This window comes from Gigantopelta aegis, chromosome 4 (assembly GCF_016097555.1).
Source record: "Gigantopelta aegis isolate Gae_Host chromosome 4, Gae_host_genome, whole genome shotgun sequence".
In the NCBI taxonomy this organism is placed as follows: Eukaryota; Metazoa; Mollusca; class Gastropoda; order Neomphalida; family Peltospiridae; genus Gigantopelta; species Gigantopelta aegis.
In genome coordinates this window covers 20,789,760-20,810,835 of record NC_054702.1, presented here as the reverse complement: position 1 = coordinate 20,810,835, position 21,076 = coordinate 20,789,760, and the positions used below count along the sequence as shown (strand labels likewise).

The 21,076-nt window shown below is 38.5% G+C and overlaps 1 protein-coding gene across 3 annotated transcripts in view; it reads left to right on the top strand.

Annotated features, from left to right (window-relative positions):
• Positions 1 to 20,022, top strand: part of LOC121369667 (lysosomal-trafficking regulator-like) — an 89,107-nt gene extending 69,085 nt beyond the window's left edge. For 2 of the 3 annotated variants that reach the window (XM_041494716.1, XM_041494714.1), the window contains exons 47-55: positions 1,910 to 2,101; positions 9,410 to 9,599; positions 10,508 to 10,644; positions 11,069 to 11,167; positions 12,589 to 12,731; positions 15,709 to 15,815; positions 18,737 to 18,893; positions 19,574 to 19,648; positions 19,884 to 20,022. In XM_041494716.1, the coding sequence (XP_041350650.1) occupies positions 1,910 to 2,101; positions 9,410 to 9,599; positions 10,508 to 10,644; positions 11,069 to 11,167; positions 12,589 to 12,731; positions 15,709 to 15,815; positions 18,737 to 18,893; positions 19,574 to 19,648; positions 19,884 to 20,013 (1,230 nt within the window). In that variant the 3' untranslated portion in view covers positions 20,014 to 20,022. The remainder of the gene's footprint in view (positions 1 to 1,909; positions 2,102 to 9,409; positions 9,600 to 10,507; positions 10,645 to 11,068; positions 11,168 to 12,588; positions 12,732 to 15,708; positions 15,816 to 18,736; positions 18,894 to 19,573; positions 19,649 to 19,883) is intronic. The other variant, XM_041494715.1, reaches the window with a different exon arrangement.
• Positions 20,023 to 21,076: the final 1,054 nt, after the last annotated feature.

The window sequence follows — 21,076 nt, the reverse complement described above, 5'->3', positions numbered from 1 at the left end:
ACCAAATATTTGGACAGGCAAGCTACAAATTCTACCGGACCGAATGAAAACCTGCTGGACCAAACATGATCATAGAATATAAATGTAAAATAATTGCCAGTCCCAGTCCATGGTGAAGTTGACTGACAAAAACAGGTCGGGTCGGCAGTATTTCAACCACTGCTCAGTCTTTGCCATGAGAAAAATCAAGACGAACTGCCAGACCTTCCTGTGAAAAACTTTGAGAGGAGTGATTAATTGCTCCTCTAACTTAGATTAAGGGGAGCTATTGGAGATATTGCCATATAGTTACCATATAAATGTACATGTTACGGTAGTACTAAACCAGATAACTTCCGGCTGGGTCTTTATAAGGGCCCGATGGGCAACCTAGGGAGACACCACAGCATCATAAAGGTCTAAAATTAACGAGCTACTCTCGATTCACTAATATCAAAACCTATATTAGCTCGGCCATTTACCTTTCGACCAACCGTTCAAAATTGCGCCAAAATTTCCTCAACAAAATTGCGCACCACTTTCTCTTTGGCATTAACGGCTCCATTCAAATTCCATAGCACCACCACCACCCCCACCCGCCTGCTACCGATTCAATCAGGCTGCTGGTGCTCCCTTGCACCTGCCAGTGCAGGCGGTCCCTCTTTCCCCTCCCCCACCTTTCCTGTCATGGACGGAAGAGCCGGCCAAGGCCGGCTCTTGCACCCACGACAGGCGTGAGCTACAACAGCTTGCTCTGAATGTGCACGTAAAACCCTATGACATGACATGACATGACATGGCTGGGTCAAAGTTCGAGGTGCACCCAACTTTTGATAGAGAAATGAACACCATAGTCCTGTGATTGGTGATAAATGTGAGCGTGTTGGTTGTAAAAAAAAAAAAAGTTGCATCTGGGCAAAAAATGTATGCAATTTTATTTCATCTAGTGCCACTATGTCAAGTAGCCTTGTGCTTGAAACATGTATGGGATACCTGTAGAAAAAAGTACTCGAATTTTGTGCGGAACTAGGGTAGTCATAGACGCTACCCGTTATCTCAGAAATGAGCAACTTGACCCCCATCCAATATTTTTCTGATTCACTTTAAGGGTGAGGGGTGGTAGTATTTATATTTGTGGTGTTTATGTCGATTGAGTTTTAGCCACATGTTACTATTGTTGTTTTTGGGATTTGATTTGGTAGTATACACCCTATAGGGGAGCTAAAAACACTAGTCCCAGGGGAGTGAGAGTGATAGCTACTCTTAAACAGCGAGGTCTTTGAGCTGTAGGTGACTCCTGAAATGGTACGAGATGAGCAATTATATTAAGTTTAAAAAACCCCCAATCAGAATGTTTACTGCAAGGCAATCAAGTTGCCACTTACATAAAACTTCCAAGTAAGTGTGGAAGAAAGTGCAGGTGATCAATTCATTTGACTTTCCTTGTGAAGGCTGAGTCTCGCTGGGTGCTGTGTACACCTCCTTAGGCTCCTGGTTTGACAGACAGTGTATTTGGACAAATTATGTCAATAGGTAAATATGTCTTGCTACATGTATGTACATGTAACTGGAGTCAATAATTAAAATGTGTGTTCTTCATTGTAATTTGACCAACATATGGGGTAGAGTTCAGAGGGTGGACAAATTGTATCCATATCTATATATGTTGGTAATTTGACCAATAGGTATATGGGTTTATGTAGAGAGTACCCATCCTCATTTTTTTACATACTCTACATTTTTATGTATTTTAACAAATTGTATTCATATCTATGTTTGTTGTTAGGTAATAATTGTGACAGTCTCTAAAATGTGTGTTGCTTATTGTAATTTAGACAACCATGTTACTGAGATATCTTATTATAAAACAATAATCAATTAATATATGCATCCATAGCTATTTTCATGTCACTTTTCTGTGTGCATCTAGACATATTTCGGGATTGACGTTGAGCTGTACCAGGACCCGGTGAAGCGACAGGCCGTGCTGACAATGATCCGGACGTACGGACAGACGCCCATACAGCTGTTCTACTCGCCTCACCCCCCTAGTCAAGCAGGACACAAGCTCAGCTCTGGTCTATCCAGAACCCCTTTAGTCAGCGAGAAGAAAGTCTGTGTTGTAAGTGTGATTTACTTGTTGTATCTTCATTTACAGTGATGGTGTGTAGAGGGCTGTTCAACCATACACACGTAGGCGCTCAGGGAAAGTGCACATACATCAATGGTTGTGGTATGTGCTAGCTCAGTTAGTAAGGCACTTGCCTAAGGTGCTTGGGTCAGAGCATCGGATCTCCTCGGTGGACCCATTCTCTGACTTGGTTTCTTCGCCCCCCCCCCCCCACCCCCCCCGATCCTAACCAGTGCTCCACAACTGGTATGTCAAAAGATGTGGTATGTGTCATCCTGTCTATGGGGAAGTGCATATAAAAGATCCCCTGCTGCTAATGAAAACAAATTCGGGGTTTCCTCTAAGACTATGTCAGAATTATAAATTGTTTGGCATCCAGTAGCGGATCATTAATAAATTGATATACCCTAATGGTGTCATTACACAAAACACAGTGTCTTTATCCTAGGACTTGTATTTTGTTGGGGGCAGGACATAGCTCAGTGGTAAAGCACTCGTTTGATGCGTGGTCGGTCTAGGATCGATCCCCGTCGGTCGGCCCATTTGGCTATTTCTCATTTCACAGGGCTGAAAATTAACATGAAAACCATGGTCGCCAGCAGGGCCAGTTGAAGAAAAATCTTACTTGCCCTGCTCAAATTCAACTCGCCCTCCAATTAATTATCACATTGCAATTTAATTGCACAGTCAAAATTAAAACTAGAATGTTCTTTGTTGAATAGGTACTTTGTGCTCACCGTGTATAGTCCATTTGTGTCAAAAGGAAACCGATGAATTGACATGTAACTTCATAATGAATAAAGTTAAAATGCATATAAAAACATGGGATTAAGTTTTAAACCCACACCAACTCAAATAAAAAAAATTGGAAAAGAAATCCAGTATAAATAAAAATGTTTCTTTACAAATTACCATTAAATTGTACAGATTAAATCTCATTTTTAATACATGGGTGAAGACAAAATAGAACAGTTAAGGTGTGCAGCTTGACCTGCATTGTCTCTGAAGTAAAAGATAATGCAGTACCAAGAGCAAGAGACTAAATGTGAAACTGCGCGAGCTTTAGTAAGCTAGTCTGAGAGTGGCAGTCCTCTTTGTGGTGACACAAAAGGGATGACATCGGCAGTAAAGGATTTCCTTGGAAATAGCCGTCCTCCTATAGATGAGACACTAGATAAAAACCCATGAAATCCTCCACTATTTTGCCAAACGCCCATTCGACTACATTGTGTAGATGTACTACCGTGATCATGTATTACGGTTTTGTCGTTCAGAATACCTTGGATGTTCCATCAATTGCCTTAAAACCTGTATCAGAAAAGAAGATTTAACCTATGCAGTTTCATTGTAAAAAAAAATACATTTTAAGTTACACTGAACTGCTTCCCCCCCCCCCCCCCCCCCCCCCGCCCCCCGAATGTTTTTTTAAATTATTATTATTATTTCAGATAGTATGGGTTTAGAACGTAATAAATTACATTAATGTTTTTATATGAATTTTATCTTCATTCGATATGAAGTTACATGCCAATTAACCCTATTGATGCAAACGTATAATAGCCTAAAAATTTATATTTTCTTCCTGAGTAAAATGTAATATTGCGCATTTGTGTGTGTTTAATTTGGATATTGTAAATGCTACAGTAGTAGGCTACTAATAAAATAAATATAAAAAAAAAAAAAAACTGTAAAAAACCTAACATTTTACCAAAATATACGATATACTTTGTTATACATAACCCAGTATCCCTACCCATAACCCTGGGTGCTGACAAAATATAGAGCATGTTCTGTCTTCTGCTGCCAGATTTGTAGTTCACGCCAGCACAGACGCGGTGTGTTTTGCCACATTCAATTCAGTTTCGGTGCGTTTGTTATTTTAAATGGTACCATATTCGCCAAACCCTAAAATTGATGGTCGCCCAGCGGACTACCTTTGTAAACTTCATAGTCGCCCTTAGCCAATAAAGGTCGCCACGGGCGACCGGTGACTGCTAATTTTCAACCATGGTTCCAGCCAGTGCACCACAACTGGTATATCAAAGGCCATGGTATGTGCTATTATGTCTATGGGATGGTGCATATAAAAGATCCCTTGCTACTAATGGAAAAATGTAGCGGGTTTCCTCTCTAAGACTATATGTCAGTTATGAAATGTTTGACATCCAATAGCCCAATGGTTAATGGATCAATGTGCTCTAGTGGTTTCGTTAAACAAAAAAAACTTTATATATATATATATATATATATATATATGTTGTGAGAAACTGGTCAAAACTTGAAACTTTAACATAAAACTTCAACGCAGAACTTGCCACCATCAGAAAAGTAATACAGTGAAACCTGTCTAAACCAGACCCTGAACAAACCAGAAACCTGCCAAGTTTCATGGTACCAAATTGTCTAAATTCTATAACACAACCCTTTGAAGTGCTTTTCCAGACCATACATTAAAATTCTCTAATTTACACAATTAAATGCCTTCTTAATTCATTGCAATAATATTTTACACCAGTATGTAAATCGATAATTACGAAAATGCCCCATAAAAGTATTAAAACATCACTCCCGTAGAACACTGCCGGAAACGACCGTGTAAAATTCTCGGTAAAAACATTTGCCTGTAAATAGCCGTGACGTCATGAAGGGAACTCGCTTCACAGAAACCTACCACGAGATGACTTCCAGCGCAAGCGAAAGTGGGACCGATAGCGATTGCCAAGCTCAGTTATCATGCAATTCTTCTTTCGATGATGAATAGTGTAGTAATGATGACTGGACTAATATTTGTGCAACACAACAAATAATGCTGTATCAGTTTGAACCTGGAACGTCTTCTGAAGAACCACCGGCCTGACAGATGACGATGAAAATGGTCGTGGAGACAGCTTACCACTAATTTACAACTTTTATTCTTGTTTTATTCTTTAGCTTTTCGTGCGAATTATTTTGCTACGCTGTATGTTCTAATACTTGTGATGTAGATAAGACAATAAATAACACTTGAATTCTACGAGTCGAAGTGGACCCGATATTGGTAATTTTAAGAAATAAACAAAAACGACTTTTAGTCTGTCCGATCCCTCTATAAAGATGTTTTTTTGTGAATAATTTCAGTTTAATTTGACATAAAAAAAAAGAAAGAAGTAAAAGTGTTTTGGAAATAACAAAAAAATACTATTTTTTGTGTGCAGTTGTGAAAACAGTAGGCTCAGAAATAAATAACTTATAGTACATTTCATAGTATGAAAAAAGGTGTTCTCTGTGGGAAGGTATAGTGAAATTAATTTAATGTATTTATAGTCTGTCTCACAGGGAATGCCTTTTTTTCATACTATGAAATTTACAAGTTATTTATTTCTGAGCCGATTGTTTTCAAGTTGCATACAAAAATAGCATTTAAAAAAAAAAAAAAAAAAAAATTTAAAAAAAAAAAAAAAAAAAAAAAACTTGTCTGAACTTTATTGTTAATGAAAATGTTCTCGAACTGTAAAGAAAAACCTCACAAATGAACGAGATGCAAACGACAACAAATCTGATCTGATTGATTGCACGAACCGTGCATGAGAAAAAAAACTGGCCGGAGTTGGAAGCATAACGCAGTTTGGGACGTTGACGTTGACGATATGCACCCCAAGGTCGTTTCGATGTGGATGGCGTCGGCTTGTTGTCATTTGTTTTGTGTCGCAGAAAAATTGGTGGTACGGCATCTTTTTTTAAAAGTCATAACACATGGTATTCCTATATCTCGCTTAAGCTGACAAGCCAGTTCAGACGAATCAAAACTAAAGTGTGTGCTGTCGCAACGGTCTCCGGCATTTTCTTCCTGTCCAGTTTTTCCACGTTGTTTTAATCAAATTCACACACAGCTTTCTCATAGCAACATTACTAGGAAATGCGTGAAGACTAAATTTATTGGCTTTTGTATTGCTACAGCCACCAACAACACGCCCTTTAACCATAATAAACACACAAGAAGCAATGAACAATGGCGCTGACTATCGAAAGGAGTTCCTTTCATGACATCACAGATAAATCTTACGGAAATTCCCGAAACGAATTCAGCTGGTTCTGTTTTTCAGGGGAATATTTTTAAATGGAAAATTTTCTAATCATATTAAATAATATGTTGATTGATATAGCCCAGTACACCATACATCTGGAACAGCACTTTAATCACTGGATTCTGTTCAAAGTGGATAAATATTAGGTCCCCGGCATGATGTTGTATAAACAGGTTTCACTGTACCTATGTCTTGCCTTGTTACTTCATAAAGGAGAAGAGAGCGGGGTGTAGTCCAGTGGGAAAACACTTGTATAAACAGGTTTCACTGTACCTATGTCTTGCCTTGTTACTTCATAAAGGAGAAGAGAGCGGGGTGTAGCCCAGTGGGAAAACACTTGTATAAACAGATTTCACTGTACCTATGTCTTGCCTTGTTACTTCATAAAGGAGAAGAGAGCGGGGTGTAGCCCAGTGGGAAAACACTTGTATAAACATGTTTCACTGTACCTATGTCTTGCCTTGTTACTTCATAAAGGAGAAGAGAGCGGGGTGTAGCCCAGTGGGAAAACACTTGTATAAACAGGTTTCACTGTACCTATGTCTTGCTTTGTTACTTCATAAAGGAGAAGAGAGCGGGGTGTAGCCCAGTGGGAAAACACTTGTATAAACAGGTTTCACTGTACCTATGTCTTGCCTTGTTACTTCATAAAGGAGAAGAGAGCGGGGTGTAGCCCAGTGGGAAAACACTTGTATAAACAGGTTTCACTGTACCTATGTCTTGCCTTGTTACTTCATAAAGGAGAAGAGAGCGGGGTGTAGTCCAGTGGGAAAACACTTGTATAAACAGGTTTCACTGTACCTATGTCTTGCCTTGTTACTTCATAAAGGAGAAGAGAGCGGGGTGTAGCCCAGTGGGAAAACACTTGTATAAACAGGTTTCACTGTACCTATGTCTTGCCTTGTTACTTCATAAAGGAGAAGAGAGCGGGGTGTAGCCCAGTGGGAAAACACTTGTATAAACAGGTTTCACTGTACCTATGTCTTGCCTTGTTACTTCATAAAGGAGAAGAGAGCGGGGTGTAGCCCAGTGGGAAAACACTTGTATAAACAGGTTTCACTGTACCTATGTCTTGCCTTGTTACTTCATAAAGGAGAAGAGAGCGGGGTGTAGCCCAGTGGGAAAACACTTGTATAAACAGGTTTCACTGTACCTATGTCTTGCCTTGTTACTTCATAAAGGAGAAGAGAGCGGGGTGTAGCCCAGTGGGAAAACACTTGTATAAACAGGTTTCACTGTACCTATGTCTTGCCTTGTTACTTCATAAAGGAGAAGAGAGCGGGGTGTAGCCCAGTGGGAAAACACTTGTATAAACAGGTTTCACTGTACCTATGTCTTGCCTTGTTACTTCATAAAGGAGAAGAGAGCGGGGTGTAGCCCAGTGGGAAAACACTTGTATAAACAGGTTTCACTGTACCTATGTCTTGCCTTGTTACTTCATAAAGGAGAAGAGAGCGGGGTGTAGCCCAGTGGGAAAACACTTGTATAAACAGGTTTCACTGTACCTATGTCTTGCCTTGTTACTTCATAAAGGAGAAGAGAGCGGGGTGTAGCCCAGTGGGAAAACACTTGTATAAACAGGTTTCACTGTACCTATGTCTTGCCTTGTTACTTCATAAAGGAGAAGAGAGCGGGGTGTAGCCCAGTGGGAAAACACTTGTATAAACAGGTTTCACTGTACCTATGTTTTGCCTTGTTACTTCATAAAGGAGAAGAGAGCGGGGTGTAGCCCAGTGGGAAAACATTTGTATAAACAGGTTTCACTGTACCTATGTCTTGCCTTGTTACTTCATAAAGGAGAAGAGAGCGGGGTGTAGCCCAGTGGGAAAACACTTGTATAAACAGGTTTCACTGTACCTATGTCTTGCCTTGTTACTTCATAAAGGAGAAGAGAGCGGGGTGTAGCCCAGTGGGAAAACACTTGTATAAACATGTTTCACTGTACCTATGTCTTGCCTTGTTACTTCATAAAGGAGAAGAGAGCGGGGTGTAGCCCAGTGGGAAAACACTTGTATAAACAGGTTTCACTGTACCTATGTCTTGCTTTGTTACTTCATAAAGGAGAAGAGAGCGGGGTGTAGCCCAGTGGGAAAACACTTGTATAAACAGGTTTCACTGTACCTATGTCTTGCCTTGTTACTTCATAAAGGAGAAGAGAGCGGGGTGTAGCCCAGTGGGAAAACACTTGTATAAACAGGTTTCACTGTACCTATGTCTTGCCTTGTTACTTCATAAAGGAGAAGAGAGCGGGGTGTAGCCCAGTGGGAAAACACTTGTATAAACAGGTTTCACTGTACCTATGTCTTGCCTTGTTACTTCATAAAGGAGAAGAGAGCGGGGTGTAGTCCACTGGGAAAACACTTGCTTGATGTGCGATCAATCTAGGATCGATCCCCATAGCTAGGCCTATTGGGCTATTTCTCTCTCTAGCCAGTGCACCACAACTGGTATATCAAAGGCTGTGGTATGTGCTGTCCTGTCTGTGAGATGGTGCATATAAATGATTCCTTGTTACTAATGGAAAAATGTAGTGGATTTCTTATTTATGACTGTCGAAATGCCATATGTTTGACATCCAATAGCTGATGATTAATAAATCAATGTGCTTTAGTGGTGTCGTTAAACAAAACAAACGTCTTCTTCTTTATAAAGGAGAAAACAACAAAAACATTCCAGATAAAAGGAATGCCTGTTTTGTCACACCTAAACACACTTTCAGTTTTATACTAACAGCTATCTGGAGTATACATATCATGGTCATTTCGACTCTTGGTCTAAAAAATGAGAAAACTCACTGCTGCATACAATTTATTCCTAATGAAAAGCAGCAAGTAATCTAATGTACTTTCCCATAGACTGGACAGCACAAACAGCGTAGATATTCACACATGTACAGAAATGCATAAATGGAATCTACTCAACCTTTTTATATATATTCATTCCTACTTTTGTCCTACTTTTTCAAAACAGTGTGCTGAACAGCCTGTAATCCTATCTACTTTCCCATAGACTGGACAGCACAAACAACGTAGATATTCACACATGTACAGAAATGCATAAATGGAATCTACTCAACCTATAGAAAGTGATTGCTACGGAATTTGCTCCTAAAGCCTGTTTATAAAAAAGTTTCAGTTTTGGTTTATGGTTGCACCTATGAATGTTCATCACTCTGCACCAATTTTGTTTTATTGTAGGTGAGACCATTAATTCTGTGAAGTTCTCTTCGTTTTAGCCTCGACTGAAGAATATCACTGGTTTGAATTGGGGCAACTACATGTGGAATCCGGAGGGTGCCGCCCCAGAACCTGCCTGGCAGCAGAAGTATTCTGTGGTCTTCAAATCTCTGGTGCCCATCCCAACAGGCTACATGTTCGGACTGGAAGACAATGCCTGCGTATTGTTGTTACATGGAAAAGATAAAGGTATAATGTGCAGTTATTCAGATTTTGAAATTGGAAACTTTCGTTTTGAAAATTAACAGTACAAACAGTAAATGTTAATATTTATCATACGTTTTGTTTTAAACAGTGGGTTTGTTAGATATTTAGTCTAGCAATTTAATTTGGTTTTTGTACATAATTATAACAGTTTAAATATTATAATTGCTGTATTTTTGTCATATTGACACATACTAAATTTGTATTATAAAATGCAGGAAGAGGCCATTAATACGGCTTGATGGAAATAAAATTATATTTGAAATTGTTAAGTAATCAAAGAACAAAACCAGAAAGATAGAAAAAGATGAGAATTTGAATTGCCATTGCAACAAATGTTTTATCAAGAAAATAGTTAAATTAGTTTTTTCACCCAATAGTCGATGTGTTTTTTGGTGCTGGGTGTCATTAAACATTCATTCAAATCAGCTGCTTCTTTAATCAGAACAGTTTGTTTTTATTAATTGTAAAATTGGGAATGTTAATATACATTTATGTAATTATAGGCTGAATTTATTTATTGCTAATTTATTTTAGATGTATTTAGTCTTAAACATGGACAAAATAAGATATGACACTGTGTGGCTAAACATGAGTGTTTGTCATAAAGGATTAAATATACAAGGCTGTTTATTAACAAGGTTATCTACATGTACAGTGAAACCTCTCAAAACCGGACCCTCTGTAAACAGGAATTCCCCCAAAACCATACGTTTTTCATGGTCCCTTTTTAAATATAAGTGCAGAAGAGAACCTCTGTAAACCGGATACCTCTTAAAACCGGACTTATTACTTGGTCCCGAGGGTGTCTGTGTTAGAGGAGTTCCACTGTATAACGTTTGGTAAGTCCAGCTCATGGAGTTGCTTCAAACAGTTTGTTTTGTTTGTCCCAGCTGACGTGCAGGAGAATGTGACGGACGTGATGTGGGCCGGCATTGTGAGCTGGGGTTATCAGGACGGCATTCTGCGGGTTCAGAATAAGGTCGCTCAACCGCCAATCAACTTTCTACGGGAGCCCAGCTGTGATGAGGTGGGTACATTTAGATGTTTCCGTCTGTGGGACGGTTGTGCTATTTCTCATTCCAGCCAGTGCACCATGACTGGTATATCAAAGGCTGTGGTATGTGCTTTGCTGTGTGTGGGATGGGGCATATAAAAGACCCCTTGCTACTAATGGACAAAATGTCATGGGTTTCCTCCCTCAGGCTATATGTGTCAAAATTACCAAATGTTTCACATCCAATAGCTGATGATTAATAAATCGATGTGCTCTAGTGGTGTTGTTAAAAACATGTAGATATACTTCTTGTAAATTTTAATAAATAATGCTATCAAATGGGTCCATATTAAAACTGAATCAAATATTTAAATTGTTCATCAGAATTTTACCATTTTGAGTTTACAGCTCTTCTCTTTAATAACATTTCTTATGTTTTGTATTTTTCTCTGTTCAGATAATGTGCTGTGCATCAGTGCCCGACTGTCGACTCTTCTTCACTGCCGGGACAGCTGGAGTCATCAATGTGTATAACGTCGCACACAACAGTGCCAAGGTAAGTAAAATAAAGTTTGTTTTATTTAACGACGCCACTAAAGCACATTGATTTTTGTATGTTATCATCGGCTATTGGACGTCAAACATATGGTCATTCTGACATTGTTTTTAGAGGAAACCCGCTGTCGCCACATAGGCTACTCTTTTTACGACAGGCAGCAAGGGATCTTTTATTTGCACTTCCCACAGGCAGGATAGCACAAACCATGGCCTTTGTTGAAACAGTTATGGATCACTGGTCGGTGCAAGTGGTTTACACCTACCTATTGAGCCTTGCGGAGCACTCACTCAGGGTTTGGAGTCGGTATCTGGATTAAAAATCCCATGCCTCGACTGGTATCCGAACCCAGTACCTACCAGCCTGTAGACTGATGGCCTGCCACGACGCCACCGAGGCCGGTTATTGCCAAGGTAAGATGAAGAAACAAAACAATAACAGAAGGGGTGGGATTTAACTCAATGGTAGAGTTGTTGTCTGAGATGTGATATGTTGTAGAGTCAGTCATATTGGATGGATGAATGGACGGGTGGATGGGTGGCTGGGTGGCTGGGTGTATGTGCATGAGATGAGGATGGGGATGGGGATGGGGATGGGATGGGATTTACAGAGCCATTAATCAACTGAAAATAATATATAACATATTAGGTAGGGTATAAAATTCATACTGGCCCATGTCAGTGGTAAAAGAATATAACATATTAGGCTCAGAATAAAATTGACAATCACAAAGGCATTAATCAGCTGTAAAACTTATATCATATTTGTTGGGGGTGGGACGTAGCCCAGTGGTAAAACACTCGTTTGATGTGCGGTCAGTTTGGGATCGATCCCTGTCAGTGGGCCCATTGGGCTATTTCTCATGCCAATGGTTCACAACTCTGAACTGGTGTAACAAAGGCCATGATATGTACTATCCTGTCTATGGGATGCTGCTTATAAAATATCCTTTGCTGCTTATCAGAAAAAGTATGTAACCCATTGCATGGTGGTACTGAGTTTCCTCTCTCATTATCTGTGTGATCCTTAGCCATATGGCCGATGTTATAATATACATGCAACTATAATGAAAATGTGTTGAAGTGCATTGTCAAATAAAACTTTCCTTCCTTCCTTCCTTCATTTTCTATAATTCTGAGACTGTGCCAGTGACTTTTCTCGTTCCATCGAGTGTTCCACGAGTTGTAAAAGGCCGTGGCATGTGCTTTCCTGTCTGTGGGAAAGTGCATATAAAATATCCCTTGCTGCATTAGGAAAAATGTAGCGGGTTTCCTCTATGTGTCAGAACTACATGTACCAAATGTTTAACATCCAATATCCATGATTACTAAATCAATGTGCTCTAGTGGTGCCGTTAAACAAGACAAACTTTAACTTTATCCTTCCTTCATTTTCTATAATTGTGAGTCTCTGTGTTTCAGGCCAGTAACCTGCAAGTGTTTGGCAGTCTGACTGCGTTAATTGGCCACACAGGTACAGTAAACGTGATGGTGCTGTCTAAGCCATTCAGTGTGATTGTCACGGGAAGTGAAGATGGGACCATTATTGTGTGGGATCTCAACAGGTGAGAAAAAGGAATAAATAGCTCACGGTTGATGTGGGAGACTGTATGTATATGTTAATACCCTTCACGCTGAAATATTCAACATAACTGTAATCAGGTTTTTTTTCTCTTTAACAAAACATAAAGAATTGGTTAACACCTATGTGCTTACTGTAATTAGTTGGGTTTTAATTGTGTGTTTTTTTTAAAGAATTGGTTAATACTTCTGTGCTTTCTGTAATAATAAGAAAAAATCTTGTAAAGAATTGGTTAACACCTCTGTACTTTCTGAAAATTAAAGGCACTTTTCATAACTGCAGCACGTGCTCTACCATTTGACAGATATTATCGGAGATTATTTTTAAAATACAGGCCTCTGAAAAGTGCAAGAATGATCATGTTGTAGTGTTGGTATAAAGTGCTTCTACTGGCAGTAACTATTGGGAATTTCCCTATTAGCACAGTTGGTAGAACGCTGGACTCTCATATTGAGAGTCCGTGGTTCGAATCCCCTCAGTGGAGGTTGATTTTTATCTGTTACATTTGGATCCGACGTAGGGACTGGGTGTGTTCTTAACACAAGAATACAATTATAACCCAGTCAGGACCCGTAACAGTTCAACTGCCCGTGGCCCACAGCTCTGGGACGTAGCTTCACTTGAGTGGGGTGTATGTAGTAGTGTTGGTATAAAGTACTCCTACTGGCAGTAACTAGTGGGAATTTCCCTATTAGCTGAGTTGGTAGAGCGCTGGACTCTCATATTGAGAGTCTGTGGTTCGAATCCCCTCAGTGGAGGTTGATTTTTTTTGTTACAGTTATTTCCATCGTGCATTGCTCACATAAATCTAATTGTGCGAAACCCATTTTTGGTTGAGGCATTAAAGTTAGGACACCAATTACATTGTCATTATGGGTTACATAAAACCAAATGGGTTGCCTGAATTTGTTTTGCATAACCCATAACTGGTTTATACTAATTTTAAATTCTCAGAGGCCTGACGTACTAATAAGTCTACAGAGTTCTAGTATGGCACATTATACTTTTATAGTTAACTGTCGGATGGGTAACAAATGTCTTTATTATAGTTAGGGCGAGACGTAGCCCAGTGGTAAAGCGCTTGCTCGATGCGTGGTCGATCTGGGATCTATCCTTGTCGGTGGGCCCATTGGGCTATTTCTCGTTCCAGCCAGTGCACCACGACTGGTATATCAAAGGCCATGGTATGTACTACCCTGTCTATGGGATGGTGCATATAAAAGATCCCTTGCTGCTAATCGAAAAAGAGTAGCCCATGAAGTGGCGACAGCAGGTTTCCTCTCTCAATATCTGTGTGGTCCTTAACCATATGTCTGGCACCATATAACTGTAAATAAAATATGTTGAGTGTGTCGTTAAATAAAACATATAAGATTCTATAGATAGAATTTTAAAACTTAACAGGCAGTATACATTAAATTTTTGTTTGTTTTGTTTAACAACACCACTGAAGCACATTGATTAATTAATCGTCGGCTATTGGACGTTAATTCATTTGGTAATTCTTACTCGTAGTCATCAGAGGAAACCCGCAACATTTTTCCTAATGCAGAAAGGGATCTATTATATGCACTTTTCCACAGACAGGAAAACACATACCACAGCCTTTGTCCAGTTGTAGTGTACTGGTTGGAACGAGAAAAACCGAATCAGCTGAATAGATCCACTGAGGTGGTTCGATCCTGCGATGCAAACAGCTCAAGTGAGCACTCAGCCGACTGAGCTAAATCCTGTCCCTTATACATTCAAAGACATAATTTTAATAAACAATATACATGTCAGATATTTCTGTTTCCATACTCTTTTATAGTTCCTAGATAAACAGTATACATGGCAGATTGGAATGTTTTTCATCTTTGTTGTATATCTAGGAACTATAAAAAGTATGGAAACAAATATATGTCATGTTCAACATGTATACTGTTTATCTAGGAACTATAAAAAAGTATAGTAGTGTACTGGTTGGAACGAGAAAAACCGAATCAGCTAAATAGATCCACTGAGGTGGTTCGATCCTGCGATGCAAACAGCTCAAGTGAGCACTCAGCCGACTGAGCTAAATCCTGTCCCTTATACATTCAAAGACATAATTTTAATAAACAATATACATGTCAGATATTTCTGTTTCCATACTCTTTTATAGTTCCTAGATAAACAGTATACATGGCAGATTGGAATGTTTTTCATCTTTGTTGTATATCTAGGAACTATAAAAAGTATGGAAACAAATATCTGTCATGTTCAACATGTATACTGTTTATCTAGGAACTATAAAAAAGTATAGAAACAGAAATATTTGACATGTATACTGTTTATTTACTAACTATGAAAAGTATGAAAACAGAAATATTCACCCACAATTTCAGATTTTAATGTCACGTGATTACTGTTCATATCCTTGTTTTATTTTATAAAAAGCTTACAATAATTTTATCCTGGATATTTTCTGAAATTTTGTCCAAGTTCATTTTTGTTTCTTCGTCTGGTGTTTTATTAGACAAACAATACTTTCTACTGTTTTATTGTGATTTTAAATACTCCTCCCCCCTCCAAAAGAAAACAAAAAAATCAAAAAAAAATCAATGTGTAATATTTGTTTTTAATTGCAATGAGACAGGTGTCCAATCTTGTTCTGTTTATGATACTGACATTTTTTGTGTTAAATCCCATGCTACTAATGGAAAAATATAGTGGGTTTCCACTCTAAGACTATATGTCAAAATTACCAAATGTTTGACATCCAATAGCTGATGATTAATAAATAGATGTGCTCTAGTGGTGTTGTTAAACAAAACAAACTTTACTTTTTTTTGTGTTTTGGTGTACAGACATGTTTGTTTGATATGTTACTGATATTGTTAAAATAAGTTGACATGCAGTTAGAAAGATGATTTAAGAAATAAAACAATCTTTAGGTGCTTAATTGTCGTGTGAGAAGTATGTTGATTTTTTATTTCTAGATTGTCATATGTGCTCTCAATAACCAGTCATCCCAAGGCCGTGAAGACGCTGGCAGTTAGTGACACTTTGGGAGACCTTGTCAGTGTCAGTCCTAGAGGTATTAATGGCAAGTGTACTAGTCTATGTTATTCTAGACATGACACCTTCATATTTATTATAATACTGATGTCAGTGTCAGTCCTAGAGGTATTAATGGTAAGTGTGCTACTCTGTATGTCATTCTAGACGTGATACGTTCATATTTATTATAATACTTATGCCAGTGGCAGTCCTAGAGGTATTAATGGCAAGTGTACTACTCTGTATGTCATTCTAGATGTGACACCTTCATATTATAGTACTGATGTCAGTGTCAATCCTAGAGGTATTAATGGCAAGTGTACTACTCTGTATGTCATTCTAGACGTGACACCTTCATATTTATTATAATACTGATGTCAGTGTCAGTCCTAGAGGTATTAATGGTAAGTGTGCTACTCTGTATGTCATTCTAGACGTGACACCTTCATATTTATTATAATACTGATGTCAGTGTCAGTCCTAGAGGTATTAATGGCAAGTGTGCTACTCCGTATGTCATTCTAGACGTGACACCTTCATATTTATTATAATACTGATGCCAGTGTCAGTCCTAGAGGTGACACCTTCATATTTATTATAATACTGATGTCAGTCCTATACATAATAATGGCAAGTGTACTACTCTGTGTGTCATTCTAGATGTGACACCTTCATATTTATTATAATACTGATGTCAGTGTCAGTTCTAGAGGTATTAAAGGACATTGCTGCATTGTAAGATGTTTCCGAAAAATAAAATATTTCTACGATTAAACTTGCATATTAAATATATTTTCTTGTTTAGAATATCAGTGTTTGTATATTCAATGTGTTTCTGGTCATCTTAATATTTGTAAGAAGCCAAACTGGATTTTGTCTTCAAATAATTTCGTATGTACGAAAAGATATATTTTAGGAAATAAAATGAAATTTAACCTAGTACAAATAGTAGAACAATCAGAAACACGTTTAATATACACCCACTAACATTTTATGCAGAAAAATATGTTTGATATGTAATTACAATCGTAAAAAAGTCTCTGTTAGTCGATAACATCTTTAAAATTGCAACAAACTCGGGAATGTCCCTTTAATGGCAAGTGTACTACTCTGTATGCATTCTAGACATGACACCTCGGATGTTTATTATAATACTGATGTCAGTCCTATACATAATAATGGCAAGTGTACTACTCTGTATGTCATTATTATGACACCTTCATATTTATTATAATACTGATGCCAGTGTCAGTCCTAGAGGTATTAATGGTAAGTGTGCTACTCTGTATGTCATTCTAGACGTGACACCTTCATATTTATTATAATACTGATGTCAGTGTCAGTCCTAGAGGTATTAATGGTAAGTGTGCTACTCTGTATGTCATTCTAGACGTGACACCTTCATATTTATTATAATACTGATGTCAGTGTCAGTCCTAGAGGTATTAATGGTAAATGTGCTACTCTGTATGTCATTCTAGACGTAACACCTTCATATTTATTATAATACTGATGCCAGTGTCAGTCCTAGAGGTATTAATGGCAAGTGTGCTACTCTGTATGTCATTCTAGACGTGACACCTTCATATTTATTATAATACTGATGCCAGTGTCAGTCCTAGAGGTATTAATGGCAAGTGTGCTACTCCGTATGTCATTCTAGACGTGACACCTTCATATTTATTATAATACTGATGCCAGTGTCAGTCCTAGAGGTATTAATGGCAAGTGTGCTACTCCGTATGTCATTCTAGACGTGACACCTTCATATTTATTATAATAATGATGTCAGTGTCAGTCCTAGAAGTATTAATGGCAAGTGTACTACTCTGTATGTCTTTCTAGACGTGACACCTTCATATTTATTATAATACTGATGTCAGTGTCAGTCCTAGAGGTATTAATGGTAAGTGTGCTACTCTGTATGTCATTCTAGATGTGACACCCTGAATGTTTATTATAATACTGTTGCTTCTGATACAATTATTTTGTGTTATAACTTCCATAAATATTCATAATTATATTTTTCGATTGTTATCTGTACAGACCTTTTTGTAAGTGTGTAATATGTATGCATTCTTTTTGCATTTTAAGAGTTAACACAAGGGATGTTTGTTAAATTGTACACATTAACAATACTTGTTCCTTTCATTTATACTTATTTCCGTTCTTATATCCAATTAAAGTACAAGCATTCTATCCTGGGCACAAACCTCAGTTTATCTGGACTCTGTCCAGGACAGTTTGTTAGTGGTTAGTTGTTAGTGGTTATTATAGTGTGAGAGAATTAATTCATTTCATTTCAACTTATTTCCGTGCTTATATCCAATTAATGTTCAAGCACTCTGTCCTGGGCACACACCTCAGCTATCTGGGCTGTCTGTCCAGGACAGTGGGTTAGTTGTTAGTTGTTAGTGAGAGAGAAGAGGGTGTAGTGGCCTTACACCTCTACCCATCAAGCCCGTAAGAACTCGCTCTGGGTTGGAGCCGATACTGGGCTGCGAACCCTATACCTACCAGCCTGTAGTCCAATGGTTTAACCTCTGCACCACTGAGGCCGGTAGTGAGAGAGAGTCCATATTTGTGGCCTTATACCTCCTCATTGAGGCATTACGTTAAAACTCACTTTAGGTGTGGTCTTGGTAACGGGATGCAAACCCAGCCTTTAATCTGATGGCTTAATAACTATACCACCAGGGCCGATATGATGCTTGTGATACAATTTTCCTGACCTAATGAAAGATTCCAGCTGTTTGATTGGCTTTTACATGTGGGATATTAGGACTACTCCATGCATATATGGGAAGGGGGAGGAAGGATGCACTTGGTGAAAGATCAGGTTATGTATTCATAAAAAATTTCTGAATTTTCATCATTCTATACGAATATGTACATCATAATTTTAATGTCATAAATATCTGTAAATATGACCAATTTTTTTTTTTTTTTTTTTTTTTTCTTTTTTAGCTTTGGGAAGCTTCATCCAGCTGCACACAATAAATGGGAAACACGTAGTTTCACGGAAGTGTGATGAGTTTTCTATAAACTGCCTGGCATACTCCACAGCTCCCGAGGGAAGATCTATCAACGTGATTGCAGGAGGCCTTAGTACAGGGGTTATACGGTATACACTTAAACTGTCATTTTCAAAGGGTGGGTGGGATCCAACTGGGTCAGTAGATAGCTAACTCAAGGTACTTGGATTGGTATTATCGAATACTATTGGTGCATCCATTGGGACTGGTATATCATAGGCCATGGTATGTACTATCCTGTCTGTGGGGTGGTGCATATAAAAGATCCCTGGCTACTAACGAAAAAAATTAGCGAGTTGCCTTTCTAAGACTGTCATAAGTATCAAATGTTTGACATTCATTAGATGGTGATTAATAAATCAATGTGCTCTAGTGGTGCCATTAAACAAAACAAACTTTAACTTTTCCATCCCAGTCAGTATGCCACAGCTGGTTTATCAAAAGGCTATGGTATGTGCTGTCATGTTTGTGGGGAAAGTGCATATAAAATATTGCTTGCTGCTAATTTAAAAATGTAGTGGATTTTCACTGAATTATCAAAATGTTTCACATCCAATAGCCGATGATTAATAAATCAGTGTGCTCTAGTTGTGTCATAAAACAGAACAAACATTCATTAAACAACCAATAAAGGTTATCTTTATGTGTTTATTTTAGATGTGTGCAAGTATTAAATGCAGACAAATATGACATTTACATGTAGCAAATCACCTATGTTTATACCCCGATTTTATATTATATAATTTGATTTTGTTTTCTTTGTTTTCAGTTTATGGAACAGCTGGGACCTAAGTTGTCTTCTAGATCTCGAACACGAGTCCTCACTGGCTCGGCCTGTCGTCAGGTAATTAGCATTGGAAATCAGGTGTAACAGATGGGAGTAAGGCAAGGGGGAGGGCGGGGCAACCAACCATTAACTTTTTAAATGTTTTTTTTTTTTTTCCCGATTTCCTGGGAAATATGGATAGGTATGCCCAAGAGTGATGTGCTTATACCTTCAATAAAAAATAAGCATGTGTCAAATGTTTGATCGATTTACATGCAATTCTTCTGAAGATCGATGTTCTATCTAATTTCAGTGTGGCCTTCACTTACGACTGTCAGAGGCTGTTTGCATCAGCTGAAGATGGCACAGTGACCATGTGGGAGAAGCCTTCAACACGGGGGAAGCCTCACAACTTTTCACCGTTCATACAACCTAGGAGTTGAGAGGAACTGATCATCTCAACCTCTGGACCTTAAGGGGAGTTGAAAGTTAATAGGGAGTTGAGTTAAAATTTACTAGGGAGAAGCCTTCAACACAGGGGACATCTCACAACTGAGCCGTTCATACAACCTAGGAGTTGAGAGGAACTGATCATTTCAACCTCTGGACCTTAAGAGGAGTTGAAAGTTAATAGGGAGTTGAGTTGAAATTTACTAGGGAGAAGCCTTCAACACAGGGGACATCTCACAACTTTGAACCGTTCATACAACCTAGGAGTTGAGAGGAACTGATCATCTCAACCTCTGGACTTTAAGGGGAGTTGAAAGTTAATAGGGAGTTGAGTTGAAATTTACTAGGGAGAAGCCTTCAACACAGGGGACATCTCACAACTTTGAGCCGTTCATACAACCTAGGAGTTGAGAGGAACTGACCATCTCCACCTCTGGACCTTGAGGGGAGTTGAGAGTTAATACGGAGGGGAGTTGAGAGTTAATAGGGAGGGGAGTTGAGAGTTAATAGGGAGGGGAGTTGATAATTAATAGGGAGGGGAGGTGAGAGTTAATAGGGGGAAGCCTTGAACATGGGAGAAACCTCACAACTTTGAGCTGTTCATACAACCTAGGAGTTGAGAGGAACTGACCATCTCAACCTTCGTACCGTGAGTGGAGTTTAGAGACCATAGGCAGAAAACTACTCGAAGAACTGAAAGACTATATGGCAAGGTATATCAAAGGCCCTGGTATGTATTATCCTGTTTGGGATTGTGCATATAAAATATTCCTTGCTTCTAATGGGTAAATGTGGTGGGTTTCCTCTCTTAAAAAAACTACACAAAAGGTTATGGAGTTAAGAAAACAAACATGGAATCAAGAAACTGTACATACAAATTGTTGAAAAAAACTGCATGTCATGAAGTTGAGAAACTATAAGTGGAGAAACTTTAGGAGTGGAGAAACTGTACATGTTAACAAACTATACACAGTTCAGATCTTAAAAGGAGATGAAACACTTAACAAGGAGTTGAGAAATTACATTCCAAAGAGTTGAGGAACTATACAATTTGAA